At 35.2% G+C, this 27,210-nt stretch overlaps 1 protein-coding gene and 1 pseudogene across 2 annotated transcripts in view; one reads left to right on the top strand and one right to left on the bottom strand.

The window, feature by feature from the left end:
• LOC118205086 (uncharacterized) overlaps window positions 1-27,210 on the bottom strand; it is a 246,611-nt gene that overhangs the window by 55,298 nt on the left and 164,103 nt on the right. For both annotated transcript variants that reach the window (XM_085823981.1, XM_085823982.1), the window contains exons 4-5: window positions 24,329-24,456; window positions 7,591-7,668 (exon numbers count right to left, since the gene is read on the bottom strand). In XM_085823981.1, coding sequence (XP_085680107.1) covers window positions 7,591-7,668; window positions 24,329-24,456 — 206 coding nt within the window. The remainder of the gene's footprint in view (window positions 1-7,590; window positions 7,669-24,328; window positions 24,457-27,210) is intronic.
• Window positions 20,378-20,496, top strand: LOC146995468 (5.8S ribosomal RNA; annotated as a pseudogene; the record flags this gene model as incomplete).

Raw genomic sequence — 27,210 nt, forward strand, 5'->3', positions numbered from 1 at the left:
TCTACAGCCAACGATTGCGAAAATAATGATCGGATAAGGTCTTTTATGGATACGGTATATAATGAATTTAATGATCCCAATAGCGTCATTTCATGGGTCCAGCTCATAAATAATTGCAGAACGAAAAATTCATTTATTGTTTTTAAATCGCTTAGTTTGTTCATTAAAAACATACAGATTAAATCTGAAAGCAAAAGTTAAATAACTTAAAGCTTTCCCAAACAGCAAAGCATCAGCGCTTGAAAGATAAAAATATTTTATTTCGGGAAGCGGTGAGCACATTTCTTTTAAATAGCTAAGTTTCTCATTAAATTTCTTCCTCACGTTTTCTCGATTTATGTTAAATACGTACCTTACTTTTTTCGAGTGGCAACACACTACTTTGGTACTGAGAAAGTATCAAGGTCATCGAAGATCATTTTAAGAAATCCGAAAAGCTTCAGATTTTAGCGTAGCATCAGAACGTTTGTTATGGTTTTTTATGCTCATGCTGAGCTCGCAGCTTGCTATCAATCTGCTCTTGGTCTTACTCCTACTAATGCAACTTCTTTTCGTCTTTTTCATTTTTTTTTTAAAGTTAAACACTACTTTTTCTGTATTTGTGCGTCGTAAAATTCACAGCAGAATTACAAAATATTTAAAAACAGCTTATTTTCAGAATTCCCCATAAAATTTTCTAAATGTCTAATATTTAATTTAAATATTTTAAGTGTCTAATATTTAGGTATATTAAGTAAGTGTATAAAATATGCTAAGTGTCTAATATTTAATTAAAATATTTGCCATTTCTGACATCTTGTTCAATTTGCATTATGAGAACGATCATGAGGTAATATATTTACCAACATTTACATTTTTCGGTTTTTTGAAATATTTTCTCAGGTCATCATAATAACGTTAAGTTTTCCTCACAAGATGACCTATAAAACGTTTTTGTCCTTTTTATTTTATTATCAAACATCATCACTTATGCCACAAAAAAGTTTTAAAAGCAGAACGTGTTTAGAATTCCCAATACAGTTCCAAAAAACTACAATAGTTTTTAAGTGTTGCCATTATTTTTTTCAATCTTTTCTCCGGTCTTCATATTACGTATATTCCTCACATTGAGCAAAAATTGTGGCACCTAGAGCCACCTAATTTTGAAGACACATAGTCCTCCTCCTGAATATGGACACCTCGATGCTCGAACTTTGAATTTGCTTTATATTTATTTCGCATTTTTTAAGGAACTTTAGAAGAAAATTTTTTAAGAACTTGGAGTAAAGAACTTAACGATATTAAAGCTTTGTGTTGTTATTCTTATAAAACAAAAAGAAAGACTTGAAGATTAACGTAAAGCGTAAGACTCGAAGATTTAAAAGAAATGTTGCTATGAACAAACTGAACAATTTAAAAGCAATAAACGCAGACTGGTTTCAGTTATCATTAATAACTAGCTGGATTCATGAAACTAGATAAAATTGATTTATTAAAATTATATATACATATATTTTTCCATTTTTCACAGCAACTATTTTAAGCTGTTGGCCGTAAAGCGTCTAGTTGAAAAAGAGTCTTGTTGCATATCAAAACCACTTAGTATGGAAACACGCAGTAGATTATTGGTAACAGAACTTATGCAATTTCCCCGGGTGTATTTACTTCATTGATAATATTTCTACGAATATGTAACAGCAGGCGTAATTTGTCTTTGATAAATATGAAAACTGCACTCCTTTAAGCGAAAATAACCAGGTGTAACTTCGAATGTCCGATAACTAGGTAAACGACTGCTAATATTTATTTAGCTAAGAAGATTGCCGAGGCGTTTTGTCATCATTCAGACAGATAGTCGTGAGAAAATTCCTATATCATCATCTGAAGCAATATTTTTTTATCAAGGAGTCTGCTCTGCGACTTTATCACACGATTTTACAAATATTAGTTCACGGATCTATTTAAGATTTCACGAGTAGATAGCCAACGGGTCGTATTAATCTCATAGGCTGTCTGGAATTTCTTGTTTCCATTGATTGGAACACTGCACGCAAGGCTCGAAGATTTAAAAGAAATGCTGCCACTGCTCATATATACTATCTATGTGTAAAAACATAAGACTCGAAGATTTAAACGAAATGTTGCCACTGTATGTATTTAGATAGTAGATGTAGTATTTGGCTATTTTACTCTAATAGAGCAAAACATCCGAGGGTTATCTGCCTACGAAGAAAATATGCCTTCGTAAAGGATTTTCTCGCAAAAAATACCGTTACGCATGTGGAAAAACATAGATACGCAGGAATTTCAACCAGCGTCGATGTATCGATATGCAGCGATCTTCTTCATTCGATTACTGATGGGGAAGAAAATTATCCCGTGTATTATCTATTACTCACTGAATAGACAAACAGCAATATCATTACTTTAACGTATTTATACATGGATTACAAACAAATTGCCGAAAAAAGCTTCTTCCTATGTACCAGCAACTATCCTGCGTTATCATCGATTATTGGTTACCATGGAAGGGTAGAGGATCATTGAAGAAAATAGTAGGATTATGGTTAGTGACGCAGGACGGGCCAATTTCATCCATCCTGCTGTTTTCTTCGATGATCCTCCGTCCTTTGGTTACCAACGATCTTCCCATTATTGCCCAGTGTTAATAACCATGATCCTGCTAGTTTCTTCGATTATCCTCTAACCTTTAAAGGTTCCCACCAATTTTTCCATGATGGTTCTACGTTACCAACCACAATACTGCTTTTTTTTTCCGTTGCATCATGGTTTCCAACAATCCTTTTAAAATCGTCCATCGTTAACAACGATAATCTTATTGTTTTCTTCGATGCTTTCTGTGTTTTTCGATGAGCCTGGGTATAATCCTGCTATTCCTTCCATGATTCCCATATTATCAATCGCAAACCCAATTATTTTTTCGATGATTCACTTTTACACATTCACTAAAATCAGCACTGCAAACGTTTGATTCATTAAGCATGCGTCTGTTGTGGAACATTTCGGAATACAAATGTATAGCGGTTCTTTCATTTCCGAACAATTTGTAGAGTCATTAGGTATACTTCGGAGTAGAAAATAAGAGAATATAAGCGATGGAATTCGAACTCTGGACCTGAAAATCGCTAACTTGACTTGCTTCCAATTATAACACGTAAGTAGACAATTTTTACAGACAACTGCACAAATAATGCAGTAGTAAATCCTATATGGCATATACGTAAATGGACAAGTAGAGCAGAACTATTTGGAGTTTCACTGTTTTTATGGCCAACTATGTGATTTTCAAAATAGGTAAATCAAAATGCAATAATACCCTGTGGTAAGGGATCATAAAAGAATCACTGGATGGGATTGAATACTGGATGTTATTGATTTGGTTGAATTATTTAAGTGAATGTGGTTGAGGACTGCATTATGTAAATATTGAACTTTAGCTAACTATATTAAATAAAATTTCATTGCCGCAGAAATGACGCTGTTGAAGATGGTACTTCTGTTTAACGATTAAGTTGTCCATTGATGAACAACTGAACCGCACCAATCAGCAGAGAAGACCGATTAATGATGACTACAACAAACACTGTATGTTAAAGGTAAACAAAAGAGAAACAGGAAATTTACTAAAAAAAGATTAATTCTAGTTGCCTTTAATATATTTACCGACTTTTTATTAGTTTCGTATTGATTTCCAATGGCGGTGTAAATGGCATCGACATTGTAATGTTGAATAACAAAACGTAGATGCGTGTAATACTTAATCGATAGAAGAAAGTAGGAATGCGCAAGTTCACAAATTCGATTGAGGGAATGCAAATACGACACTGTTATTTAAAAAGCAATCAACGAGAAACCTATTTCATCACTTTTCGTTAATACTTGCATGTTTGCAATCGAATACTAAATGAGCATCTACTCGACTTTCAGTTAGAAAAAAGTGTTTTAATTCAGCAAAGATTCGTGTTTTTGATTTTTAAATTTAAAAAAATTAATATTTTATAGAAACGAAAGTTAACTTTTGACACGTTTCTCGGTCCCTATACTTACATTTAGGAAAATGTTTTATTCATTACACACACACACACACACACACACACACACACACACACAAAAAAAAAAAAAACTCATAAGATAAAAAGTTAGAAGTATTTACCATCAAAATTAGAAGTCGTTCTCCTTTTCGTTAAGGGATCGGTTATTAAATAAATTAGAAAAATAAAGATCGATTTTGTTTTGTGTGCTTAACCCATATTGGAACACTATCCTACATACAGGATGGCCCAATTAAGTTTCATTAAAATGAAAAAAGTAAGCAAGTAGATAAACGTTTGCATAACTCCCTTGAAATGGACTAAGTTTCATATAAAGGTTAAAAAATGGCCTGCCATAATTAATTTCATTTAAAAAATGACCCTTTAAAATGATTTATATTTTAACTGTTCTTTAGGATTAAAATCCATATTTTTTCCATAAAGATGTGTAGACTTCTTCTAGTAGAGTTTTGATACTATTTTTAGAAATAGAAATATCCATTAAGGAAATTATCTTTTTCAAGTATTTTATTTGTATTTTATAGGTGTCCTGTAAACAGGACAACAGTCCGATCCCCAAATTTTTCTCTCTCATCTCCCTCCCCCATTCACAGATCCCATTTTTTTCAAACCAATTTTGAATAATAATTATTCATACAATGACATTAGACTGGCATATAGAAGGATTAGGAAGTAGATTATTTTGAAATTTTCTGTGGGTTTCTTTTGTATGATTTTACAAAAGTAAAATGTCACACAACCTCCTAAACAGGGCTTTCGGAGTAAAAGAAAGTTCATCTATTTCCACTTTTGCCAGTGTCCTTGGCAAAAAGAGAAATAGGAATTACTTTAGTATAAAACAGATAAATATTCTAAATATAAATTAGTCTGGAAAGTTTCTTTTGACCTTTGATTTTAGTGTTTCCCCCTTGTGGGCATTCAAAGCTGCGACATCAGATGAAAACTTTCTATAGAACTGCACATGCGCTTGTTCTTTTGGAAGAAATAATCCTTCGTGTTTTTTTCCTAAAGTAGATCAGCTACTTCACTGTTTATTATTTGACCGAAAACTTTAATTAGCTTTGAAAGACCAATATTTGTAAAATAGAAAAAAAAAAAATTCTAACAGCCCAAGAGGCTCTTGAACATATGAATTATCGCTCTGATAAAAAATTTATGAGCCTGAAATGGTTATCAATCCCTCTAACCTGATTCAATTAGTGATGAAGAAAAGATAGATAATTTTGTCACAAACTATAAACATATCGGCACAATGTTAACATATTGTCACAAACTGTAAACATATTAGCTCAGTGTGCCACAGGAACTACAAAAAAGAAAAAACTACAGAAACTGAAGAACCTAATTTTGAACTAAAAGATTCTAAGGGGGAAAATTTTAACTCTAGTTAATGCTTTCACCAAGCTGTATTCCTTTTCAAGACCATGAAAATATTATAAATGTGGTTTCAGGAAAAACTTCAGATTAACTTTTTCGCACGACGGCTGGAGAGACATGATATCACATATAGTTACAGAGACTACCGGTATGCAAAACAAGCAAATGATAATTCTTTTAGTGTCACTGAAAGTGAATTCAAGCTATTTCTAGATGTCTTGTTTTACAGCGGATATCACATTTTACTACGTGAAAAATTGGATTGGGAAAATGCCCCCGACACTGGTACAACTTCAATGAGTCAGATTATGTCCAGAAGATGATTGCGATATCAAACGTTGTGTTCATTTGAGTGACAACTCTGAAATCAATACAGATGACAGTTACTACAAAATTCGACCACTGCAAGAAAAATTGAATACTGCCTTGAAACAGTTTGGAGTGTTTTCAGGAAACCTAACAATCGACGAAAGAATGGTGGTTTATTTTGGTATGCATGATTGTAAGATGTGCATGAAGAATACACCCGTAAAATTCAGATTCAAATTATAGATGAGACATCTCACGATGGAAATCCCTTCAATATTATTCCTTTTTAAAGGGCTCAAGAAAAACGTAAGGAACCTCTTTCTCAGCGCGAGGTAAAAAGCTTGCTTTCGATAGTGGAGAAAGCAAAATTTCATAGATATACACGGACAACGTTTTCACATCTCATGGGTTACTTGTTCGTTTGAAAGGAAAAGAATTTTGCACAATTGGAACTCTACGAGATAATCAAATGAAAAATTTTCACTTGTGCCTTCGAAAACATTGGATAAAATGGACAGAAGCTCTTCTGATGAATTGTTTGATGAAGCAAACAAAATAACTGCAGTACGATGGAGTGACAATAGTGTAGTGCCTTTGCTGACCAATTTCAGATAAACAAAAATGAAAAACAAAGTGAACCGCAGGATGAAAGTAAGAGGAAGGAAACTGACGTTCCATTTTTTGTAACTTCACACAACAAATACAAAAATGGGGTGGATCTGTTTGACATCCACGTAAAAGTTTATTTTACTTTCATCCAAGGGAAATGTTTTACTGGCTACTTTTCTTGAAGTGCTTTTCTTGAAACAGCTTTCATCGCAGCAAATTACATTCCAAACTCTTTTAACTTGAGGAAGAGCAGGAAATTTTAAAATTTGAATATCCATTACCAAAACTTATTTAGATGAGGCCACATCTAGGAACAACATCAAGCAACGCCGTTCACTGCAAAATAATAAAGAACTCGTCCACCACGACAGTGAACACCTATTGATAAAAAGTACCGAGGAGGGGCGCCAGAGAAGATGCCAGTTGAAAACATGGAAGGAAAAACCAACAACTACTTGCAAATTATGCAATATTCGACTTGGTATTAACTGTTTTCTCATATTTCATTGCTGATTGCCTCTTTAGTTTGCAAGCACAATTTTTGTAAAAATTAAGAGTGTTTACTCTGTAAATAAGTATCTTCGACGTTTTAACTGTACGTGTATTGTTTTTGAAATGTATATATATATACTCATATATATATATATATATATATAGAGAGAGAGAGATATGGATCGACAGATCAATAATTTTCACAATAATCTGCTTAGAAATGCCCGTCAAGTAATCCCTTTAACATCAGAAACGTTTTTGTTAAAGATAATTTATTTTTAGTTACGTACAAATTCGAACATTTCGTTCTTCAATATGTGAGCGATCTATTGTTATATCTAATACAGAATATTTCGATCAAATTTTGTTCTTAGGGATGCCAATTTTTTTGTGTTCAGTTTTTTATAACGACAACAAAAATTTTCTAATTGCAGGTATAGGAACCGGAAAAATATGTAAAAAGCTAGATGATGTATTGTTTCACAAAATGCGAAAACAAGAATCATTGCATCATTCAAAAGAAACATTTTTGTTAAGTCAATTTCGAAGAGCGGCTGCGAAAATAAAGACCGGTTAAAGACTTTTTTTTTGGGGGGGGGTATATATTGATTAATTAAGCAATCCAGAAATATGCCTGCATAAAATATCGATCACTACATTGAATATTCACGTGTTTCTAACCGAAGCTGAATTTAGTCACAACAAGATGATATAATATCATGCAAAAAGGTCTAACATTGAAATTACTTACTTTATCATGCCGATTGGTTTGTGGCGAAGGTCGGTGAACTTGAGTAGAGTCATCTTGGTATCCACATTAGATTTGTATCTGGAAGTGAAAAAAGTAAAATATTAAGTAAGCTGTATACAAAACTTCTTTCATACTGTTTGAATCATTTAGAAAGGTCGATTTTGGTCTCTATCGGGCAAGGGCTTCAAGAGGACTCTGTGAAGATCAACTCTCTAGCTTTTCTCTGAGGAGATCTGAAATTCAGGAAGAAGCCAAAAATATTAATGTAGTGCTAATATAGTGTACTATATGACGGTTACATAGCGAAACCAACTCTCTCACCATTTATAGCTTCCATGATGATAGTTTTGGTCTGGTTTATTTGATTATGGCAAAGCAAATTAGGCTATCTGCCTAAGAGAAGAGATGCCTTCGTGGAGGACTTTCACACAGGTATGCACATATTTAATTGCATGTATATTTCTAAATATATACGAGAGCAATATAAAAGTAATGAGATGCATGAAATCAGCTAAACATTACAATTCTTTATCGTTACGTGTATCCCATATACCAAAATATTTGCATCTGAAGTGTTTAGATCTTTTATGTGTGCCATAAAACTTTCTTACATTAATATCCCTGTAACTATTGATTTTTATGCAATAATAATTGCAAGAACTTTAATCTATTAAAGATTATCTTGAAATCAACACAAACCATATGAATTAAAAATCACTATGATCTTCAGTTATTGTTTTGGGAGGAGGTGAAAGCTTGTACTGTATTAACCAGCATGCCTAATAAGTTCTTCAATTTCCTTCAATTAGAGATATACATAAATGCGTTTAGAAATATGTTTCTATTCAAAATTTTCCATTTTATAACCACTCAGACAACGGTCCTGAACAAACACTTTCAAATCAAAATGGTTAGAGTTATCTGTATATAGTTACCTTCTTCGATTTAATGATTAAATTGTAGGGTAAACTTATAAAATTTCTCATCCCTATTACTACAATGAAAGAAAATGCTTATTAGTTTCTAATCTTTTTCGTGATTTTCTGGGAGATTACTCAAAGAATAACATAAAGTGAACTTTGAAAGAAGAATGTTTGACACCGTACATTAACGATCTGAGTTACTTGAAGCATGATTCGCCAATCGTACATATATTTTTCTTATTACTTATATTATTTGGAATTATTGTAACCAAAATTTAATTAGAAAGCTGCGCAACAATCTGTAATGGGAAAGAACTGACAGTTTTGATATCAAAATACGCATTTTAGCAGGCAAAAACATTCAATGTCTTTTTAATGTTTTCCTGAGGAATAGTAGCATATTACAGAAAAATACGCATCTTTCAGAAAGTTAGTCGATTCTATAATTGACTATGGCAACAGTCATATAGAGACCCTGGGCTCCTATGCAAAAGTAGGCCCCCACCTGCATCCTATTTATTTCTTTGAATGTAAGCTATAATAAAAGCAATCCATAATAGAATGAAGTTTTACTAGAGAAGCAGTTTTCTGCATATTTAATTCGCAAAATCATTAATTATCTCTTCAGAATCAACTATTAATAATATTTCATTTTCAATACTCATTAAATGCAAATTATTCAAATGAGATCGAGTCATAAAATTTATCAATTCATTTTTGACAAGTTTGAGTTTTGAAAATGAACGTTTGCTTTGTAATCATCATCGACGAGAAAATTCTCATTACTATTTCAATATTTGGGAACATAGTCTTTCATAATAAATATAAGTACAGAGTGTGTTGATACCAATCCTAACTTCATCCAACAACTGTTCTTAATCGCCATCCGCATTTATAAAATTATATTTCTTATGAATCTTTTCTCTTTCTCTTCGCTTTTTCGCCATCTCCCCACGAACATCTTTATCATAAAAGTTCGATATTTTCTCGCATGCTATTTTAATTTCGCTCTAACCCAAACAACAAATATTTTCAAAATACCCAAATAGTTTAAATACCTCCTCGTATGTTTTGCTGAGTTTTTATAAGTTGCAAATTAGACAGTCGATTATAGGTAAAAAAAGTTTCCACTTTAAATTTCTGGCTGCAGTTGCCTTCAAAAGTTACGTCTGTGTCTTTATTACCTTTAAGGAAAGATACCTTAGCACTGGCTGTCTTGCACGTTTGTTAACACTTTGATGCTCTTTTATAAAGGATATTCCCTTTTTTCCCTGGTTTTTCCCTGGTTTGTAGAAAGTTAAAAAATGAAGATCCTCTTTTGATTTTTATATACGTCATTAAAGATTTTAACAGTTTCACTGCTTTCGACAAATCCCTATTTTAACTCTCGACGAATAAATTCTTTTTGTCAATACCAGTAAAAATGCCACTCCAAAAGATAGTTTAAAAATTAGTTTCCAATTCATGCCGTCCAGTCGGTATAGTGGTTAGGGAAGCCTGACTGCGATACCGAAAGCCTGGGTTCGAATCCCGGGGATGGCATGGTGTAACTGTTTGTAACTTCATAGGAGGCGATAGTGGCCCACCTATTAGGTGCCTCCATAATAAAGAGACCATAACATCTGGCCTTTATAGATTAATGGACTGTGTTACACTGTAAATGTTCACAATCTGCCATTGGGGAAAAAAAGCTACCAATTCATGCATATATTGTTTTCAAGTTTTTTGCAGACAGCCGAGTATCTGTTGCCCTGAGATACATCAACAAAAACAATCAAGGCTCATGACAATTTCTGTATACCCTTCGCGTAAATTGCATTTGCGCATGAAGTCCAACGTGTTTTTCATAAGATTTTCAATACATTTTTATTTTTATCAGAATTCAAGTCAATATATCCCAACGATGGGTTGACAACGAGAAAAAACTGTAAAGAATTTGGACAAAATCGAAGTAAATCATTATATTAGAGTTATATTCTACTGCTTGAACGCTAAGAAAGTTAAAAGAATGTCCTGAACATGGTATGCATACAGCGTATTTATTTTGTTTCTTGAAGTCGATCTTGCAATCCCGAATATTTTCCATCGAGGCATTGTTGTATGACTGACTGATAGAATCACCGAGTGAAATGTTATTTCCCAAAAATGAAACCACAGCATCCGTTAGATACTCTGAAGTATGTCCATAAATATTGGGTGTACAAATAAATTTTGAGTAATTTTTTGTAGCTTTGAAGCTTTCTTCAGAGAAATTGAAAGAATGTATTTTATTCAAAGTACTGTCTCCATCGTTAGCTACGACTGTTCGCATCTTTCAGGCAGCGATCCAAGAACCGACTCAATTTTTGGCTTCTTCATATGAAGTAAAGTGCTGCTCGGCTTAGTCATGAATTATCGATCAGAATAAGTGGAAGTCGGAAGGAGCAATGTCTGGTGAACATGCCGGATGGGGTAGAACATCCCATTGAAGCGCCTCCAAAGTTTCCTTAACGGCTGTTGCAGCATGTGGGCGACCATTTGTCGTGCTGAAAGACCACTTTATCATGTCTTTTGGCATACTGGAGGGCGTTTGAGCTTCAGTGCTCAGCTCAGTTGTATCAACTGTTGTTTGTAACGTTCCCCAGTGATGGGGCATGAATCTTGGTCCAATAAGCCCTCCAACTCAACGTCTTCAAACTTTAGTGGCCTCGCGTTCTTTGCCGCTGGCGTCAACATCGCCACTTTTAAAGCGCCGTAACCGGTACTCGCATGTTTTTAGCATGTTCCCCATATGCTTCACACAGCAATCGATGCCCATCAGCTGCAGGTTTCTTCAAATTAAAACAAGAAAGGAGCGCTTCCCGCAAATTTTATTTTGTTGGTAGAAAGGTAGACATGGGTAGTTGAGTACAAAGAAAGTTTGTTAGATACACTTCAGCGAAATGAAACACTGGCTTTTAGATGGAAATGGCGCTTTAACATGAATATAGTTACAAGATTGTCCGCTAGGAATTAGTACTAGTAACGCCATTTTATGTAAATCCCTCAAAATTTATTTGTACACCCAATATGAATAAACTGCAAAAATCTCTCAATTAGAGCTCGTAGTTGGCCGGTATGAGTGACATTTGGATTAGAATCAACAGAGACAGAATAATCCTTAGCTTTTTGTACTTCAGGAACAATAGTTGCCAAGATATTTGACGCCATGTCTTCTATGAATTCCTCACAAGTTGTAGCAGGGTGATAAGAGAGATTACCTTTTCTAGAATTGCCGTAATATTTGACATGTTCATACAAAAATGGATCAAACTTATTAGAAGTTCCAAAGTACCAAAACAATTTCAGTTCAATTTTCGTTTTTCACAACCAATACTTTCACTTTTCCATCTGAAAGGATTCCTTTTGATGCTAAAACTTTATAACACCACTATTCTATTCTCTTCAGCGCTTCTTTCCAGAAATGCCGTTCATCATTGAACTGTATGATAAGTTGGCTATCTATAAGTTGGCTATCTATAAGTTGGCTATCTAGGACTAGGTAACTGTAAGCGACTGTGGTAGCTTATCATACACTTTCTGTGTTCAGGTAAGTTTTTATAGTGTGAAGTAGGCATATTTGCATGCTTACGGTCATTGAATCCGCTAGTGTTGAATGTAGAATTGGTAGATGAAATAATTTAAATACGAAACAGTATATTTTTCCTTGTGACTGAGAATATATTAGCCATTCGCGGTCTACAGCCTCCCATTACGTAACTCTTTCTTGAACAACATCACAAAAAAGGTATCTTGTTTTCGTTTTATCATTTCATTCGTTGTATATACCTGCTGGTTTTACAAAACTATTATGTGTGCTGGAACAAACTGACAACAACCAGTATGACTATAAATTCTTGCCGATATATGAAGGACACAACCGCGGATCTGTACTTTCAGGAAAAAAATTTGAAACAACCATAACCTCCATCAGTTACTGTATTCATTTCAGTAATTCTCATTGTTTTTTCTTTAACACTTAAATAGTCGGTTTCTCGCTGTCTCTGTCCTACAACTTTAGGCATATTGTTGGATATATTGGTAGAACTGATAGAGGCGGATCTAGATGCAGAATTTGAATTATTAAAAAATTGGGTCAGCTCCGGTAATTTATCAATTGATTTCTTCATTTCCATTGATATTTTATGTCTCGCAGCCCCTTTCAAATGTTTTATTCTGACTTGTCCTGAATTCGAAATAACTAAAATAAATGTTGAAAGTATTTGTGATGGTTTAATATAGGTACTTACAAATTTATTCTTACCTACAGATTTTAAGTGCAGACAATATTATACGCTGTCAAATACTCGTACGAACGCTAACTGGTAATAAATATGCATGATTCACAATCTCACAGACCTAGACACAAACCGACCCGACTGACTCCCGCTTTTCGACTAAATGAGTAATGATGATGTATGGCAGTAGGACTAGGCCTTGATACAGATGACGGACATGACATAATAATGCAGTCTTGCCACTATTGCCAATAAGCATATAGTTGGAGATTACTAGATATCGAGGAAAATGTCCGGGAATATTATTTGCCGATTAAAATTTTTCTCATCATGATTTTATTGAAGCTGAGTCAAGAACGAAGCTTACAGTTACCTAGTAAGTCTCTGTGAGGCTGAGGCCCTGGGCCCATTTGGCATATACCTTGAAATTTCCCTGACTCATATATGGTATCAGATTTAGGAGAAGTGATTCATGGATATTTTCTAAGGAAATCTGACTTGTATTCCCATTATATATGAGAAGAAAGACGAAAATCCTACTAAACGAGCCCGTTGCATCGATAATCAAACCATTGTCGATCGACCGGAACGCCTTTACAACGGTGTTGCTCCTTTATGTATGTCGAAGACTGTTCGAAAAGACAAGAAATCTATGACGGTGGCCACGGCATGAGGGAGCGTGTACAAATTGAAGTTCAGTGTGGAAATGAATCGTCAAAACACTTATGCCAGTCCGGCGTTTTCGTAAAAGTGCACCTGTACTTTCGCATTTTCGTTACAGTTACTGATTAATTAATTAATTTGGAGATGAATTAAATCTTCGGAAAATTTATGAAAAACGCTGCATTGGCACAAGCCGAAGTTTTCGCAAATTCGAAAAAATTTTCAGGTTGTGTTTCTCGGAAGAAGATTCGTTATTTTCAATAAATAAACTTTTATTTTTATGGAAATGACAAACTCCTACACACTTAAGGGTGAAAAGTATAATTTTTCTGACTTGAGTCTGAAATGAATATAGACCGCAAATTTAGTAAAAATGCCTTTACACAAAATATTCGATATTCTACGAAATATTTCGTTTTTGTGCGTTCTGTTGAATATTTTATCCGATTTTCATCCGGCTATAAATGTACATGTTGATTTCAAATATATAAAAAAAATAATATGTGACGTGACACCACACATCTTCCTTGTATGGCCTATTAAATTATGTAGATTTTTAATTGCACTTAATATAAACTTATTTCCTCGAAGTATTTTAAACTAATTAACCGATTCCTCGACGCAAGTTGAAAATAACATCAAATTCAGCTTTTGAATTTAAATATCTGAGTCAAATTTGGTCCTTCGAAAGTCAAACTTCTTGTGATTTTATATTTTCATAATGAGTATTAAACTTTCCCAAACATAAGCATAGGAACCAGGAGACAGCATTAAAAGTTCGACTTTATTATGTGTCCATTTTTTAAATTTGACATTGCTAAAACATGAATATTTTCATCATTTAAAGTACTACTGTAATTGGAAGTACAGGACTACGACCAGTGATTCCGAAAATAAACAGCGGCTAAAGACTTTTAAGCCGGGTAAGGGAGTGGATCTACATATGAACATACTTTTGATGTTGCCGACTGCAATAAAAATGGAAGATGCACAACTAGATGTTATAGCAATCCCATATACAAAATTTCGACTTTCTACAGTTAATTATTTTTGAGCTATGAGAGATACATACGTACGTACATACAGAAGTCACGGAAATATCCATTTTACAATCTGTTTTAAGGATCTTTTATTCTGTCGTAACGCACAAATTAAAGGTTGTCAAAATGGTTATTTTTATTTATTTATTTATTTTTGAAATACGATACCCGAAATTTTTCGCAATTACTTCCTTTACTTCACAGAAGAAAAGTAAAGATGAAACTTAAACTAACTAGATGCAATTTTTTTTAATTGCAAAAACGTTTATAAAATCAAGGAAGATGTTGAACAATTCCCTTCAGATTGAACACTAAGCTTCATCAGTCTTTATTTAATTGTGTTTAAAATTTTTCTTGTTTTATCTTTGATGATAATTTTTCTCAACTGTAATTTACTATAAATTAACAGTTCTTAAAGGTTTATTTTGGGCTGTACTTATTATGAACATCCTCTAGGACCCAGGGTCGTCACTAGGCTTTTTGCCGTACGATGCTATCCTAACGCTACTAAATTTCGCCTGCGCTCCTGCACCAGCGCTGTACGAGATGGAGTTGGACGATTCGTTTCGGAACTTGAACGAACGTACAGCAATTGCAGAAAACAGAGTGATGGTTCGTTTACCGACAGCCATTGTTGGAAGCGTGCCAAGCATAATCACATGTTTCTAGTTCATTAATTGATTAACTTCACTGAGCGAGCGAATGCCTAATTTGCGAAAAAAGAGCGAAGCTGCTCTTGTTGGAAGTGTGCCAGTAATGTTCGATCCCAATTTAGAGGAGAAAAGAATGTTTATTCTTCCATTTTAAAAGCGAGTATAATTCTTATCTATTTCCCAAATTCTGAATTTTTTTTTACTCTAGAATTTGATTGTTAAGTTTATGTAGAAAGGATGTTTCAAGGAACTTCAAAAGTGCAGCTGAAAAAAAAAAAAAAAATCAGTCTGAAGTCTGCGTCTGACTGATTCTTGCGATCTTACTGCTCGTTTCGCTGATCTTGATTCCTTCCTAGTTCGCGATGTTTTGCATCAAGGTTACTATTAGTGAGCAGTGAATCACAAAAAATCACCGATACAGTTCAGTAAATAAACGGTTCTGATCCGATTCCGTAAAAGAGCAGTTTTGACCATTTTTAATATGGACCCGACCCACTTAATAGCCGAGCGGATAACACTGCTTCCACTCAGTTTCGAAACCCGTTCCATGGGCTGGCTGTATGGGTATTTTATCCATCTGTTATGTGAATATGACCAGTTGCCCTTAAAAAGTTTTCCACGAAGACAATCCTCCGTAGTTAGTTAGCCCACGTGTGCTTTGCTTTAATTAAATTAAAATAGCTAGCCAATCTTAAGATTACGATGATTATTTATAGGATATACATAAAATAATATCATCCAATTAAAATCGATGGAACTCGATTGATTTAAATCATATCTAGAGTCTTGGTAAACTGAGATTTTTAAAAAAGGAAGACTCAGCCTTCGGAGTAGTATAATAATGGGTTTGCAGAATATTTCCATGAAAGATCGATTTTTCCTAAAATGGTTAAAAAATAGGACAAAACATTTTGATATCCATAGTTCAACCCCCTTTCAAAAATAACTCATAAAGAAATTTAAAATCTATCGTATATCGCTCCCTGTGCATTAGGAAATTCAATCAATGTTCAAGACAACCATCTTTTATTCTTTCTTTGTAAATCAATCTTTGAATGAAAATTTCCCAAACATTTCTATTGAAGAAACAGTCTTATTGCATTTAATCAGTCTTGTGAGGGGGCGTTTGCTGACAAGAAAAGTTTTAAAAAGAACATCAATATTTCTTTTTCATCTGCATAACTTACTTCTCCACAACGAAACACCAAGTGTAAAAAATGAATGTTTAAAAATAGTTTCTGAAGATAAAAATGCATAGGAAGCTGTAGCTCAAAATCCATATAACTTCGCATTAAAAGATAATTTAGACAGAACAAAAATTATTTACAAACACTAGCTGCTTAAAATAGTTATCATAAAAAATCATAAAAAGGGGAAAAATATGATTTTTTTATTAGCTCCTGCGATTCCGTAAATATGTTTAGTGTTTCTAATTAGACATCTCATGATTTACACTGGTGTGCAAAAATTAAGGACGAAGTCGAAAAATTAACATATCAGCTGAACGGAGAGGCAGAGCGGACAGAAAGACCAATCAGGAGATTAAGTAAGGTGATGTACGGTAGCACATGCGCAGATATGCAGGTAGACGTAATGGGGAAGTGTCTCAGTAGTATAAAGCATGTTGTCAGTGTACGATCAGTATTTCTGGCAAAGAGTTTGCACGCCGTATAGCAGTTAAAATCACACCGAGTTGCTGCCTCAGCGAGAAATGGCGAATAATCAATCTGTTAGACGACATCTGGATGCTTTTACTCGAGGTCGAATCATTGGGAAGTTGGAGGAAGGCCGCAGTGTGACAAGTGTGGCTGCAGAGTTCGGAATTGCTCACAGCATCGTTTCACGACTTTGGAGACAATTTCAAAATACAGGAACAGCTATCCGGGGGTTTAGTAGCGGTCGTCCACGAGGAGCCACACCCGCAGATGACCGGTATATTGCCTTACAGGCCAGAAGAAACAGGCGGCAGACAGCGGGAGAAATCGCTAGACACACGACACAGGCGACTGGACGACCGATATCGCGTTTTACCGCGGCCAGAACACTGCACGGTGGTGGTCTGTTTGCACGACTTCCTATACGGTGTGTATCTCTAACGCCTGCCCAAACGCCTGAGAAGGCGTTCTCTATGGAGCCGGGAAAACCGGAATTGGAGAGACAATGAATGGGGACGAGTACTCTTTACAGATGAGAGCAGATTCAGTCTGAGTAGCGATTCTCATCGCATACTCATCTGGAGAGAGCGGGGAAGCCGCAATCATCCCTTGAACATCATTGAAAGGGACAGGTATGGAGGTGGCGGTGTTCTCGTTTGGGGAGGCATCATGCTTGGTAGTCGTACAGACCTTCACATCTTCGACGCAGGTTCAGTCAGTGGGACCTGTTATTGTAACGAGATTCTTCTTCCATATGTGTGTCTTTTTAGAGGCGCTATGGGTCCGCAGTTCCTTTTCATGGACGACAATGCACCATGTCATCGCACAGTAGCTGCCGAACAGCTCTTAGAGAGTGAGGATATTGAACGTATGGATTGGCCGGCACGATTTCCGGATCTCAATCCCATCGAGCATGTATGGGATTTTCTAGGCAGACGCTTGGCAGCTCGTACCTTACCACCAGTAACGATTCCGAAGCTTCGATTGGCGCTGCAAGACGAATGGGCAGCAATGCCTCAACAACTCATTGAAACCCTCATTCTCAGCATGGGCAGACGCTGTGAAACCTACCTAGCAGTCAGGGGAGATCATATCCCATATTAAAGACCGGATGTTTCTTTCTGGACACCCATCACAGGGATGTTTCGGCCTTCAGTCGCATTGCGCTCCATGCTACTTTTTCAGTAAAGCTTCTTTTTATCCCTCTGATTTCTCTTTTAGTAAGTGTTGCTTACATTACTCATGTCCTTACGTATTGGGGATCTTACGGTATTAAATGTGTTGATTTGGAAAGCTTTTGTACAAAGTTATATTGAAAAAGCCGTCTCGTCCTTAATTTTTGCACACCAGTGTACATCAGTCAGATTTACTAGCAGGAAAAATAGCAAGACAATTAGTATTAGCACCAGAGGCAAAACTGATGCGGGCAAACTCGCTTTTTGCCCCTATCAGTTTTGTGTTTGCATCGCTTTTCTAATTGTTGCCAACAAATGCTGTAGCCATGCATTATTTTAAAAAGAGATTAATAAAGAATCTTCATGTATGTATGTTCCTTGCAACTGTGGAAAAATGACGGAGCCTAAATTTTTACACACGTAGTCCTCCACCAGAACATAGGCACCCCAGAGTCTGAATTTTGAATTTTAGATTTATTTTGTATTTTGCGCATATTTCAACTCATTTTTGTTCAACAAACTAGGGAGGTTTCAAAGTGAGAAGAGACCGCACTGTTCAAAACAAGGCATTTGTATCTCCAACAAGCCAGACTGTTGCCATTCGGCATGATGTAACACATTTATTTTTCAATTTTAATCCACAAATTCAGCTATTGGAAAATAATATGTTGCCACTGTTTTAAATAGAATACTTATTACCTAATATCTCATTATCCACATTATTTAATTGGATTAGGTTTTTCACAAGCCAGAGAACATGCAGGGTAAAGTTTTGAAGATTCCTTCTCCAAATGTTTTAATTCACAAACTGGCTTCCTCAGGGAGCAGTTAGCAGCTTAAACTTGTTTAATATATATCAATGATCTAGTTTCTTGTCTTAAATCAACACTTGGTATTAATTATCTACTATTTGCTGGTGATTTGGTAGTTTGGATCGAATCTTCAAAACACGGTGCAAAAAACCTAATTCAAAGTCGAATTAGATAAGGCCCTGCAGATGTCTAAAATAGTGTGAAGAAAATGCGACTGTAAATTTAGAAATGACAGCTTCACAGTCTTTTTCTCTAACCGATGAAAATTTTCGCCCAAAGTACCAAGATACTTTGATTACCAACATGGACAACTTATATGGAAGTGACTTTTGATAATAAATTAAGTTGGAAGCTTCATGTTGAGCAGCTTACCGAAAGTGTTTCCAATAATATTATTAAGAGTTTAGCAGGATGTTTTTGGGGGTGCACTCGGTCCACTCTTAAGATTACATTTAATACTAATATCTTGCCTTTAATGATGTATTGCTGTAAAGCCCTCATCAGAGCCCCACAATCGGTGGTTAATACACTTAAAGTGATACTAAACCAAGTTTCGCTTGATTACAGGGTTTGTCAAGTCCACACCTATCGATGCAATGTTATTGTTGACAGGAAATAACAGGGCCTTGGTTCTCTATGAGAAGCTACTACGGATGGAGGATCCTTACTGGAAGGACTAACTAATGAAGCCTAGGAAACTAAAATCCCAATATGAATTTATTAAAAATGTCCTGGTCATTGAGATAGATCTCAAGATTCTAGGTAATATACAACCACTCTTGGCAACCAGAAACCATTTGGAGGTGATTAATGCCGAAGTAAGGCTAGACCTAGTGGCAACCATCTCTAAGAAGAGAGATGTTGCACCAAATGTTTTGAAATTTCTCGCTTTGGAGAACATTGCGATTAGATATCCACCTCCTCGGCGGCTGCACATTTTTACTGATGGTTGTCAGTTTGATTATCATTTTAAAATTAGGGGCTGGTGTGTTTTCGAATCTTTTTTCGCCTCTGCAGGAATTACATTGATAACTCTTTTGATGGTGAAGTAGTAGCCATATGTATAGCTCTAAAGCAATTATTAGCTATCCATTAGAAGTTTGCAAAGGCAGCCATTTGTTTCTGATTCTAACGCAGCCATTCAGTCAGTTATCTCTGTTGAACACCTATTAATACCTGGAATTCTGCAGTGCCAAGAATTCTTGAGAATTGTCCCTTTAAAGAGGAAACAAATCGTTCTCCAGTAGGTGCCTGGCAAATGTGGGCTTTGGGAAAATGAACAAGCGGACTTACCTGAAGTAAGAGGTGCCAGGTTCCTACACAGCCATTTCTTATCGGAGTATTAAACTGCTTTAAAAATATTATGCACATCTAGTATCTTACGAGATTTTCAGACTCGTATAGCCTTAAAACGTTGTGGAAAATATTAAGTTCTTCTCTCATTCCCGATAGTCCAAGACGCAGTGCAGTTGCGGCTTTCCCGTCTGTCTATAGGACATGACTGCCTTGCTGCCCATATGCCCCGCATAGGCATTTTTGGCCACTTTGTAATTCTGGAGAAGAAATTAAAGGGACCACCTGCTCCAACGTGGGGCTCTTCTTAGTCTTACATGAAGAACGCAGCCAGCTGCGAGACTTGGTGTGATTTTCAGGGCACATTGAGCATTGATTTTTCGAACGCGCACTGCGGTCTCGGGTGATACCCAGGACCTCGCCTGTCTCAGGGTCGGATGAGACTTGCCGAAGGAGCTTGCTCCTACTTGGTCGTACGTAAAACTCCGTCTCGTAGTCCACTGGCCGAGAAACGCACCACTTAAGAGGTCGCTCGAGGGCGGGAGAGACGATGCTAAAAAAACTGAGGACGGTAAAGAGGGCCGTAAACTCAGAAATGAGAAACATATACATGATATATATGACTCATGGCTTTGTGGCAAAAGTTGATAATATAAGATTGATATGAAATAAGAAGCTCTGTTTATAAGATTTTAGTTCTTCGTAACCTTTTGCCTAGCCATTGGAAATAAAAAAAATCTCCAAGTAAGCCTACTATCTTTTCAGTAAGCCGTAAGATATTTAACTTGAAAATTTAATTTTGCTGTTACTGAGTAGCAAGCCAAACGATTGAAAAGCCGTAAACGCAGTTCTTAAAAATATTTTTCTACTTTTTAATCCAACTGATTTAAATAAAAATGAGTTTAAATTACGAAATGTCTCCTTAAAAATATTGATTTTTTTTTACAAAACAGCTTTAGCCTGACTCATTAAAAATCATTATACATATTCTTTCTTTTATATGTTAACACTTTTAGGCGGCTGGCGCTCGAATGGTTAGTTTTCAAAGAAATAACACGTTGAATACAAAAGAGTGTGTGGCAATTCCTAACACTATAATCAAAAATTCTAAAGATACTCTGTTCTAAAATATTTTGTGATTTTCCTGCTCAGTTTTATGTGGCGTAAGTGAAAAGAAACCGATACTTAATAATAAAGTTAAAAACAAGAAAAGAAATTGTGCTAGAAAAGAGTCCAAGAGCAGATTGGTAATCTGCGATGGTCAGCGAGAGTATCGCAACTTTAGCAAATCCTTTTAAAAACCTTAGCAAATCCTCTGGGGCAACATTCAAATCTGGATCTTCCAAATTTTCTTTCTTTTTTAAAATCTACATGGAGTGATTATTTAAGGAGATAACAACAAATTAATGAGTTGCAGCAAGAGTGTGTTGCTTATAATTCATTTAAAGTATATTTCAAACAGTTCCAAGATAAACGCAGCGGAACTTCGGACCACAAACTAATTCACTAACAAATTATCTGAACAAAAATGTCTGGGATCACGAACGGTATCTCGAGTTACGAACACTCAGCCCGACAGCATATGATTTTCAAATGTGTATTGAAGTATCCTGTCCCACATAATTAATACTCAAGAACGCCTGTAAATATCATTTTAATACTTTCCGTTGCTTAACTATTATTAACAAAGCTTGGCAACACGTGACGTACAGTAGTGTTTTCAAACTTAAACTGCATACAGACCGATTGCACAAACTAAAAACAGCTGATGGACCGATTTTTTTTTTTTTTTTTACAAAATGAAAAATTTTATTAAAAAATAAATTTTAAATTTAGTTTTCAAATATTTCTCAAAACATAGATAAAATATAGTATCGCAAAGCAAAAAATTACGATTTATATTTATTTTCTATTGGAAATCTGAAGTCTAGTACCTGTAAGATATTTTCATTGGTTATACTTTTTATAAGTCAAATATATTGATAGTTAAATACTAAAATCTTAGAGTGGCATTTCTTCCAAATAATTCTAACATGTTTAATTAATCATTAAATAACTACTTTAATTAAAACAAATTCTAAGTTTTCAAAGCAAAATTACGAGGTAGGACGAAACTTGGAAATAAAGAATAGCAATTTAGTTTCTTATTTATTTTTCCTTCGACCCATAAATAAAAACACGTAGGTTTGTACGTTAATAATTATAAACTCCTTTATTTCGTACTGCAATTTGATACTTAATGGCGTTTTGATTCTGACAAAGTTTGAAGCCTTGTAGAGAAATGACTGAAAATGATCATCATCTGATTGTAGACGTTCATCGTCGATGGGATTCTTTTCTTCTTTTCTTAATTTTCATATGTGAAAAAAGCGGTTCATATGTATGTAAATGTAAGACAAAGCAATTAATTCTAAGTGCAAAAATTCGTAATGAAACTTATTTATCTTTTGACAAGTACGAATAAAAGTTAACCAAATGTGTATCTTCAGGTCTCTGAATGAGTTTTACTTTGAATATTAAAGCAATTAGCTCCATTTATAGATTTTCTGGTGGGTAATTGATGTTCATTTTCAGTGGAAATGAAACAATGTAAAATCGAACTTCAGATAACTACAGCCTTGAAATCTTTGCAACGCGCATTCGCAATAACTACATAATTGTAATGTCTTCGTGAACCAGATAAAATTACTTCGGAAGCAGCATGCGGCTCGCGGGCTGCTAGTTTGAGACAGCTGGTATATGGGATCAGAAATTCGACCTGGAGGAAATTATGCCTAAATTGTACAGCAGGATGAGATTTTAAGAGTTTTAATACTTAGGAGGTTCTTGTTATCTATGATGCGTCTTTAGGCAAAACCATTGACTAGGCAATAAACAATGAGAACGTAGAGAAGTTACTAGAACCTAAGCATTGAGATCAAGAACTCCAGAAGCATCTATTAAATGCTATTGCCGAAATTTATCCTAATTCCTCTAATCTGCGAAATTTGTGCAAAATGGTTCAAGATGTAAAGTTTCCATGCGATGACATCACCATATAAAGCAAACGTAAGCTGCAGCATACAGTATTTTCAATGCTATAAATGCTGTCTTCATCATGTTCCACTGTTCTTCGTAACTAAAAACTAAACAAAGTTTTCGTTTATCTACATAATACTGCGTTTATCTTTTTTATCTTATATTTAGATATAAGATAAAAATTATATACGATAAAATGATATAGGATGATTTCCATTGGTCGTTCGTTATGAATTTGTGCTCAAAGTATTGTTGTAAAGTTTAAATAAGTAGCCACCTATAACTTAGGAACGAATAACAGTAGGCATCGCTTAATACGATCACCTTTGTCCATGGTTATTTTGATCACGTTAAACGGTGAGAAAAAACAACCTTCAAAACAGCTATGACATATTATTCATATACATACATATAACTACTAGAAACACAAAACAGATACTTACCAGCATTTTAACAAAAAAAAGCAAATTTTTTTATGATTTGTGCATGTTTTTAATGGAAAAAATCATTTATGAGCGCTTAATAACGTTAAGAAATTATTTGACTAATACTATGCCTTAATACTTGAACGGCATCCCGAAAGAACATGTCTATGCAAAATTTAAAATTACGTAAAAAAAGTAAGCACAGTTTGGTGTATATGTATCCAATGAATTTTCTTTTTCAGGAAAAAAATAATTGTCTAGAATTTTTTATTTTATATTATTTATTTATTTTTTGCTTCTGAAGAGGGTTAGTGTCTGATCGCTTCAAAGTCAATACAGTTATTCAACTACATAACACTAAGGTTGCTTTATAACCTAGTTTTAAATCGTTGACTGAAATCGAAACCAAACTGTTTGACGATTTAATCGTTGACTGAAATCGAAACCAAACTTTTTGACGATTTAATCCCTTACCTGGAGACAATTTTATGTCACTTCGCAATTTTTAACATATTTTGTCTTACGTCAATATCAATGTGACAGATGACTTTACATCAATATCATAGAAATTGCTACATAATACTCATCCTATTAACTGAATTGTTGATCACAATAAGTAATATGTTTTGCATGTTTTTGTATACAAACGCGCGGGATTTCGGTAATTCGATGGCAATAACCATGATTACATTGAGCGGCATCTTCTGTTATCCATTGTACATTAATTCCTATGGGGAAAACTGTTTCGGTTCACAAACAGGAACGAATGAAATTCGTGAACCGAGGTTTCACTGAAATTTAAAAAGAAGACAACATGGAACCTACCGTGCTCTCTCCTCTGCGGGATTGTTCATGTAAGAGGTAGGACTCCTGTTAATACTGGCGTTATACAAATCGCCTTCATTCCAAAAGATGTAGCCGGGCTGCGTGTTGCCATGAGCTTGTTTCACACTCTGAAAGAGAAAAGTGCATAGTCATATTGAATAATACTGAGATTGCTCGTTTTTTTAAATTTAAATCTGAACAGGAAAATTCAATAATCATTTTATTCCTAGTATGAAACTCTGTAGTCCCTTACCACTGACACAAATTTAGTTTTACTCCGCAGTATATGCTAATATTGATCACTAAATCTCCTTCTGCGTATTTTGCTTTGTAAAGGTTTGCAAACATTGTTTGAAAAATTTAACGTTAAATAAATGATTTATTTAAGTGTACCCGAAAACTAAAACCCAATAACTGCAGAAAAGCACACATACGTCGTCACTGTAAGATGATATACAGTAAAACCAAGCACACACACACGCTATCATTGTATGACGATATACACAGTGTCCATAAATGTCCTTACCCGCCTTTATTTTCGTAGAAATTGATCGTAGACATACATTTAATTCCAAAAATATTTTAAAGGACGCAGAGATTCATGTTCTCGTATTTTGAAATTCATCTAACTTTTTAAGTATTTATCCGGTCTGTACACCAGGAAAACTATTCAGGAAAATTTTGAGCTCGTTATATATATATATATATATATAAAAAAAACCACTTGACTACCGTATGATAAAAAATTGACAGAGATATTTGATATTAAAATCAAGAATCATATTCATGAACCACACACAAATTGAGAAGCTAAATATTTAGATTTGTACATAATAAAAATAAAATACCACTGAGAAAAAGGTTCCTGACATTAAGGCTGCTATGTCTGTTTGTTTCGGAAGAACAACTGTTCGGAATAATTTTTCTGTTTTGTGCGAATTATAATCAAAAATATCAATTTTCGTGTTTTTAGAAGAATCTTATTCACAGAATCTTGTCGTGCTCTAGAAAACACTGTTGGGTAGCGGTTCTGGTAGGTAGTCCACTCCTAATATTATTTGCATTCATTAATCACTTCAACCTCCTACAAAACTCAAATATTTGCTTCTTTTTATCCTCCAAAGAAAACCTTCTGGCATTTGAAACTGACCTTAGAAATATATCTCATCCCCCTTTCATCATTTGTCAAGACCTAATTAGAAAATCTCCTATTCGCATGCCTACACAGCAGAAAAATTTATTTATCTTAAATTTCGTATTTAAAAATTAACGAAGACGTTTCCATAAAAGCACGCTTTTACGTACGTAATCCAAAAAGATCCGTTTTGTATTTTCGCCGCAAAATAGCTGCATTCGTTAGTTAAGCATGAGCGTTTTTTCTACTGTGTCACTGGCAAGCGACGAAAGGCATTTTTAGATCGCTGACTTATGTGGCGCTCGTTTAATGAAAGCTTAAAGTTTTTAAAATAATCGAGTATCTCGCCCTGTGCGAGATACGATCGGCCATCCGATTTCTCAATGTGAGGGAATTCACAGACAAATTTGTAAAGTGTACGGACTCAATGCGATGAACCAAAAGATGGCCAGAAGGTGGGTGCGCTAATTCAATAAAGAACGTGAAAATATATTAATGAATGAAGTCGGCACCCATCTCTAATTAATGATGATTTGATTGCAGCAGTTAATGCGAAGGTTATGCAGAATAGACGTTTCACCATAATAACACTTTCCCTGGAATTTCCTCATATTTGCAGGTCACTACTTCATGAGTTATGCTCGAAAAACTGAAATTTCGTAAATTGTGTGCGATGGGTACCTTCCAGTCTGATACAGCAGCAGAGACTAATACGTCAGGGCTCTAGACTTCCAGACACGATACGACGAAGAGCGTGACTCCTTCTTTAACTGGATCTTGACTGGTGATAAAACCTGTTTGTGTCCCGTAACGCCGGAATCCAAACCGCAATCGATAGAAAGGAGGCACACATCATCGCCAACAGACAAAGTCAAGCCACTAACCATGCATCGCAAACTGATGTGTACATGTTTCGGGATCGACGCATGGATTTCATGGCACGCAGACAAACAGTTAACGCGGCACACTATTGCAAGAGGCTTAGACAACGGCATCAAGCAATACAGAATAAGCATCGTGGCATGCTTCGGGACGGAATTTTGCCAATGTCTGATAATGCACGAGCACATACTGCTCGTGACACGCAACAAATGCCTTACGAAGTCGCAATGGGAAGTTTTTGATCACCTTCCTACAGCTCGGATCTCGCATCAAGTGACTTTTCAAGCACTTGAAGTTCTTCCTTGCTGGCAAGTAGTTCCGGGACGACCAGGTCAGATCTATTGTCACCCAATGGTTGAAATCGCAGCGGCATCATTCTTTGACGATAGCATCCAAACATTTGTACCTCGTTAAGATAAAGGGCTAAAAAGTAGAGGTACCTATGTCGAAAAACAGTCTTCTCATTGTAGTTTATTATTTAATAAAGATTTTTTCCATATGATTTTTTGTCTTTTTTGGTGCTGCTAAAAGGAACTTACTTTTTGGATTACTCTTGCATATGAGAATTAGTTTCACTGCAATACCAGCTGAAGGGGCCCAGAAGTGTATTCGTGTTTCCCGTCTTTGTAAGTGAAATTACGTTTGATACAAATCTTCTCTGGAGAAAGCTTGGGAAATTAAGCCATCATTCACCTCTTTTCATTTTCGCTGTATTCTGGGGGAAGTGCAAACACGAAGCGACGAGTGTCTCTCGGAGGTAACGATCCAGACCATATTTAACCTCGACGAGCTACCATATTGGTACGCCTGACGACAATTTTAGTTTGTCGGGGAGGGAACGGTGAAGTGGTTAAAAATGAAACAT

The sequence above is a fragment of the Stegodyphus dumicola genome, chromosome 9 (genome assembly GCF_044657685.1).
Source record: "Stegodyphus dumicola isolate Sdum_Otavi_A_Nest chromosome 9, ASM4465768v1".
Classification (NCBI taxonomy): domain Eukaryota; kingdom Metazoa; phylum Arthropoda; class Arachnida; order Araneae; family Eresidae; genus Stegodyphus; species Stegodyphus dumicola.